The 7,101-nt window shown below is 36.5% G+C and overlaps 2 protein-coding genes across 5 annotated transcripts in view; one reads left to right on the top strand and one right to left on the bottom strand.

Moving 5' to 3' along the window:
- LOC106876802 (zinc finger protein 239) overlaps nucleotides 1-7,101 on the bottom strand; it is a 56,020-nt gene that overhangs the window by 30,213 nt on the left and 18,706 nt on the right. The window lies entirely within an intron of this gene.
- LOC106873429 (zinc finger protein 91) overlaps nucleotides 877-7,101 on the top strand; it is an 18,857-nt gene continuing 12,632 nt past the window's right edge. For 2 of the 4 annotated variants that reach the window (XM_052977894.1, XM_052977893.1), the window contains exon 1: nucleotides 891-956. Coding sequence is in view for 1 of the 4 variants with exons in the window: in XM_052977896.1 (XP_052833856.1) it covers nucleotides 2,162-3,718 (1,557 nt within the window). In the remaining 3 variants the exon portion in view is untranslated. Of the gene's footprint in view, nucleotides 957-1,868; nucleotides 4,459-7,101 lie in introns of those variants that run through there. The other 2 variants (XM_052977896.1, XM_052977895.1) reach the window with 2 other exon arrangements.

Here is a 7,101-nt window from a genome sequence, read left to right as displayed (position 1 = left end):
CGAAAACGTGGGTTTCCGTAAAAATTAACGTGCAATTAACGTGCAAGTGGCTGAGCACTCCACAGACACGTGTACCCTTAACGTAGTTCTCGGGAATATTCAGCGTGACCCAGAGTGTGACAAGGCTGACCCTTTGAATTACAGGCACAACAGAAACAGGAAGTAAGAGTGAGAGAAAGTTGTGGTGAAAGAGTACAGCAGGGTTCGCCAGCATCCCCTGCCGGGGCATTGTGGAGCTTTAGGTGTTTTCGGTCAATAAATACTCACAACGTCCGGTCTGGGAATCGAAACAGCGATCTTATGACCGCGAGTCCGCTGCCCTAACCTCTGGGCCATTGCACCTTCACATGTTTTACTTAATTCTATAATTAAACTGTGCCCATTCTGCAGTATCAGCTCTTTGGTTTCGTTGAGCAAAGCAATACCAGAACATATTTTAAATCTGGTAAGTTATACCATCGGACTCTTTCGCTCTAGAACTAAGTCACAGGAATGTAAACAAACCAACAATGGTTTTCGAACACTGATGGGAGTAACACACGTGTCTTTCTGTCTTCCCCCGACCTCCACCTCATCCCCATCGCTGTCTGACAAGCTGTGTCGGTTTATCTTTGGGGTTCAGTGCCACAATAGCGTAGAATTAGTAATAAACTTGAAAATAGTCTTGTATTTATATCTTTGTATATTTTGCCATTATTCGGATTTTTTCTTCTTCTTGCAATTCACATTTTCAAAGAATAATTATAGCAATAAAAACATTAAATAACTAGCCATCTTAGTTTTAACATCCGACAAAAGAGTCGTATTGTGAAGTATAAAAAAAAGAATCCTAATTTTAGTTCGTTTCGTTGACGTTCCGTGTCGGCTTTTTGAAGTGTCTTCAAATTCTATTTACAGTAGATCGCTTATTTGTGTAGTTCAGGTTATTTCACATTAAACACCGATTCGTATGACAGGTAAGGTATAATATTTTATTTTTGATAAAAAGACTATGTATCTGGCTAATAGGAAACTCCAGGCAGTAGTAAAAGTTTTAAATGTTGCTAGTCTGAGAGCGAAATCAATTCTATTCTCCAGAAAACTTCATGAATTATGCCAAGCGTTTGACCTGTCAAAGCGTTTGACCCGGTGACAAAAAATGGCAGTCCATGAGTGGCAAGTTTTGTAAATAGGGGCTGGGTAATGTTAAATATTTAAGAGAATTTGCAGAATGTAAGGTGTTTGTAAGCAATTCCAGAACAACAAAAGCCGTTACTTTCGCTACAAAATTTCAATTTCGTTTGTGTCTCTTTTACTCTTTTACTTGTTTCAGTCATTTGACTGCGGCCATGCTGGAGCACCACCTTTAGTCGAGGAAACCGACCCCAGGACTTATGCTTTTGTAAGCCTAGGACTTATTCTATCGGTCTCTTTTTGCCGAACCGCTAAGTTACGGGGGACGTAAACACACCAGCATCGGTTGTCAAGCGATGTTGGGGGGACAAACACAGACACACAAACATATATATATATATATATATATATATATATATACGACGGGCTTCTTTCAGTTTGCGTCTACCAAATCCACTCACAAGGCTTTGGTCGGCCCGAGGCTATAGTAGAAGACACTTGCCCAAGGTGCCATACAGTGGGAATGAACCCGGAACCATGCGGCTGGTGAGCAAGCTACTTACCACACAGCCGCTCCTGCGCCTATGGTTGTATAATACAATTTTAATAACAAAAGAAATTTTAAAGACTAATTATTGGGGTAAAACGATTATATCCACAGTTTATCATTATGAAAATGTAGTTATATTTTCTATTGCTGAACCTCTGCTTTTTAAGTATTTCCTATATCGTCTACTCTTTCTGTATCATTTCAGAATATGAGATGTTAAACCCTGTTTACGTAATATATCTATGGTGAAAAACTGTGAAATATTATTTCTGAATTAATAGCAACATTTGTTTTCCTCATTGCCTGGAATATATTTACTGAAGTATTTCACGTTCTGCTTGAACTCGGAAGAATACACAAACGTGTTTGTATTACCTTCAGATATTCACAAAGATCAGATTTGCTGTGATTATAGCTGTAGAAGTATTTGAATCAGCAAATAAATATATAAAGAAGAAAGGAAAAATATATTTTGTACTTGTATACTAGAGAACAATAATGAATCGTGTGGAGATGACAAAAGAAAGAGAAAATTCATCACACCAATGTGATATCTGCAAAATGTCTTTCTGTAATAAGGGAAATCTCACTATTCACAATTGTGTTCATTCAGGTACAAAGCAATATCACTGTGATATTTGTGATAAATCATTCTCTCGTAAAAGTACCCTTGCTTCTCACAAATCCATTCATACAGAAGATAAACCATATCACTGTGATATTTGTGGTAAATCATTCTCTCAAAAGAGTGGCCTTACCTCTCACAAATACATTCATACAGGAGAGAAACCATATCAGTGTGATATCTGTGATAAATCCTTTTCACTACGAAGTTATTTAACTGCTCATAAACTTACACATACTCGTGAGAAACCACATCACTGCGATCTTTGTGGTAAATCATTCTCTCAAAAAAGTAGCCTTACTTTTCACAAATACATTCACACAGGAGAGAAACCATATCAGTGTGATATCTGTGTTAAATCCTTTTCATTAAGAAGTTATTTAATTACGCACAAACTTACACATACTCGTGAGAAACCACATCAGTGTGATATTTGTGGTAAATCATTCTCTCAAAAGAGTCACCTAAATTCTCACAAATATAGTCACACAGGAGAGAAACCATATCAGTGTGATATCTGTGTTAAATTCTTTTCATTTAGAAGTTATTTAACTATTCACAAACTTACACATACTCGTGAGAAGCCACATCAGTGTGATATTTGTGGTAAATCATTCTCTCAAAAAAGTTACCTTTCTTCTCACAAGTCCGTTCATACAGGAGAGAAACCATATCATTGTGATATTTGTGGTAAATCATACTCTCAAAACTGTGGCCTTGCTTATCATAAATCCGTTCATACAGGAGAGAGACCGTTTCACTGCGATATTTGTGGTAAATCCTTTGTACTAAGAAGTTATTTAACTGCTCATCAACTTACTCATACTAATGAGAGGCCATATCATTGTGATATCTGTGGTAAATCATTCTTTCAAAGAAGTAGACTTACTGATCACAAATACACTCACACAGGAGAGAAACCATATCAGTGTGATATTTGTGGTAAATCATTCTCTAATTCGAAGTGTTTAACCGATCATAAATACTTTCACACAGGACTGAAACCATATCCCTGTGATATCTGTGGAAAATCGTTCTCTCTAAAAAGAAGTCTATATGTGCATAAAGGCACTCACACAGGAGAGAAACCATATTTCTGTGATATCTGTGGTAAATCATTTTCTTCTCAAAGTAATTTAACTTCTCATAAATACATTCACACAGGAGAGAAACTATATTCCTGTGATATCTGTGGTAAATCATTCTGTGTAAGAAAATATTTAACTGATCACAAACGCATTCATACACAAGAGAAACCATATTGCTGCGATATCTGTGGCAGATCGTTCTCTCAAAAGTGTTACGTAAATAGACACAAATCCATTCATACAAGAGAGAAACCATATTCTTGCGATGTCTGTGGTAAATCATTCAGTGTAAAAAAATATTTAACTGATCACAAACGCATCCATACACGAAAGAAATCATAGCCGTGTGATATCTGCAGTAAACCATTTTGTGTAAGAAAAGATTTAACTAATCGCAAATCCACTCATACTGGAGAGAAATTTATATCACTGTGATGTCTGTGGCAAATCATTACGAGGAACATGGCACATATACTCATAAACGTTTTCTTACAAGAGACAAGACCTATCACTGTGGTATCTGTGGTAAATCATTCTCTGTGGAACAGTATTTAACTAATCACAAATACATTCATACAGGAAAAGAAAATACAGACAATATCACCGTGATAAGTCATTCTCTTGTAATCACTGAACTAGACAAAAACATATTCATACAGGATAAAATTCTATGACCTGTTGATGAATGATTGTATTTGCTTATTTGACTTAACTGTTGTTCACCATGTCTCAGCCCCATACAATAACACCACAGGTAGAAACTCCATAAGGTGCACCTGGTGCAAGCTATGGCCACAGAAGAGGTTCAGCAATATTAGAGGAATGTCAACGTGGAAAATTCTTTGTGTGGTAGATGTACATGTGCAATAAACACAAGAACTGTACAGAAAATAGATGCTATCAAATGCTGAGAGGGTGTGTATGTGTGTTTGTCGTGTCGTGGTAATAAAAATATCTATTCATAAATTCAGCCAGGGTTACACTGCAATTTTTTAATGAATATTCATCTTCACCATCAACACATTGATTATGAATGCAATAAATGATAAAATTATATAAATTTTATCAACAGTATTATTCCATTCATGAGATTCATTTTTTTTTCTTTCTTGTCTTTAACTCTCCAACGTGGAGTATAGGCCACTTATAATTGAATTCCATGTCGCATAATTTTTCGCTTCTGTACTTATACTCTGCCATGAATGTCCCCCTTTCTCTATTTCCTTTTGTGTTGATCTACGCCACGAGTTCTTAAGCCTACCCCTCTTTCTATATCCATCCGGATTCCACTGTAAAGCACTTTTCGCTACATTTGGTGTGTTCTTTCTAATTGTGCTAATAATCCACTTCCACTTTTTCTTAAATATTTGCTCCCTAATCGAAACTTGATTCGTTCTTTGCCATAGCTCCATATTGCTTATGTGTTCGGGCCATCTGATTTTAAGTATACTACACAAGCACCTCTTGATGAATGATTGTATTTGCTTAATTGACTTAACTGTTTTTCGCTATGTCTCAGCCCCAAACAATAACACCGCTTTTACGTTAGTGTTAAAAATTCTTATTTTGTTCTTTATTGAAATTACACTTGCACTCCATACTTTTTTTCACAGGTGAAAAGCGGTCCTTGCCTTATTTATTCTCGTACTATGTCTGAGATTCATACATAGTAAAATTTCAAACTAGACATTATGATGAAAGGATGTATACAGAAACCAGTGTATATAAAATATTCATCTTACATATATTATATAATGATAGAAAATATGTACTCAGCTTGAGTACACACAAGACACTTAGTATGCTACAAAATGGGGCTGTAACTGGAACTCCGTGATTGGGAAGCAAACTTCTTACTTCAGAAACACACATTTTGTTATTGTAGGAAGGAATTTCAACTATGTTTCGTGGTCTGCTACCACAACAGCTCCTTTATAGGATCCAGTTAGCTCAAGACATCATCAGAAGGAACCACGTCCGGTTTCGGCCCTTACTCCTCTACCGTTTTGACGTGGCCCCCCCCTCCTTTCGGAGGTGTCTTCAGCTCTGGTGTTGGGTGCATGTCTTCTTTCTTCTATTCCCTGGCCTCTTCGATGCAGCATCAACGAGTGTCAGCGTCCGACTGTATTTGTTTCTTTATGTATCTGATTTTCATTAATCTTCAATAATAATGAAGCTGTATGGCTTAAGTTGTTGCTTTTGTATTTACATACCAAGAAGAAATCGTGTAGAAGAGACAGTATTTTAATGAGATATACAGGTGTTGGACAAAATAATTGAAACACCTTAAAATTTCAAACAAATTTATTTTAATATCAGATGGGACCACCTCTGGCAGTAATTACAACTTGAATTCTATGAGGTATAGACTTGTACAAAGTTTGAATTGTTTCCAAAGGAATTTTCGTCCCTTTTTCAGCTAAAACAGTTTCCAGTTCTTGAAGTGATGATGGTGGAGGATATCAACTCCTTACTTGTTTTTCTAAAATGCACCATAAATGTTCAATAATATTGAGATCTGGGGACTGTGGTGGCCAGATAAAATGTTCAACTTCACGTGCCATTCAGTAAGAACTTCAGCTGTGTGAATTGGTGCATTATCATCATAAAAAAGTTTGTATTTCCCTCCAGAAACAGTTCCGCAACCATAGGATGAATTTGATCAGATAAAATGCTTAAATAATCCTGATTGTTATTAATTCTGCCATGAAGGGAAACCAATGGGCCTGCAGATTTCCAAGATATAGCCCCTCAACCCATCATCACAGATCCTCCTCCATGTTTAACAGTTGGAAGAAGGCAGTCTTTGTCAAATGCTTCTTTTGGCTGTCTCCACACGTATACTCAGCCAGTGGTCAGAAATAAGGTAATGGATGACTCATCTGAGAAAATAACATTCTTCCACTGCTCTAGGGACCAATTCTGTAGGTTTTTACTCCACTCTAAATGCTTTGCAACATTTGTTTTTGAAAGTAGTGGTTTTCTGATTGCAGCACGCCCATGAAATCTGGCTTTGTGCAGTATCTGGCAAACAGTTTTTGTGGAAACTGGGTTCTCGAGGTGGTCATTAAGCTCTACAGTAACATTGGGAGCTATACTTTTGTGATACTTTCTAACAATTCGCATGAGTCCAACAGTCCCTATCTGAAAGTTTGGGTTTTCTTACAGAGTTTTGTTTCAATGAGGAGGTTTTACCCTCTTTCTCAAAGACTGTCATTACTTTTGAGACAGTACTGCCTGATGCACCAAACATTTCGGCTGTTTTCGTTATGCTAGCAACTGCCATACAAGCACCAACAATTTGACCTCTTTGAAAGTCCTATAGATCTGTCATTTTAATGAATTTTAATTATCTTTTTCTGATGATATCTGAAAAAAATCCAGCAATTTTAGCAAAACATATTAAGCAACACTAATAATAAATCAAAAAATATAAAAATAAACCAGCTTTTGATGGTTTTATAGATATTTCAAAATTATGATGCTATGATGCTTCCATTATTTTGTCCAACCCCTGTATCTTGTAATCACCCTAAGAGACACATTTACACCAATAGGTACTCATAAACTGTCCGGTACCCCACCCATGACGGATTGATGCTAGATGGGTTAAAGCAATTGTAGTGATCAATAAACATTTTTGTATCTACCATCTTTCACTCTCTCGTTAACCCATTACCTACCAGTGATCTCATGAGATCACTTAAAAATTACAAATTTCATAA

Source organism: Octopus bimaculoides, chromosome 29 (genome assembly GCF_001194135.2).
Source record: "Octopus bimaculoides isolate UCB-OBI-ISO-001 chromosome 29, ASM119413v2, whole genome shotgun sequence".
NCBI lineage: Eukaryota > Metazoa > Mollusca > Cephalopoda > Octopoda > Octopodidae > Octopus > Octopus bimaculoides.
This window is presented reverse-complemented; position numbering and strand designations above follow the sequence as displayed.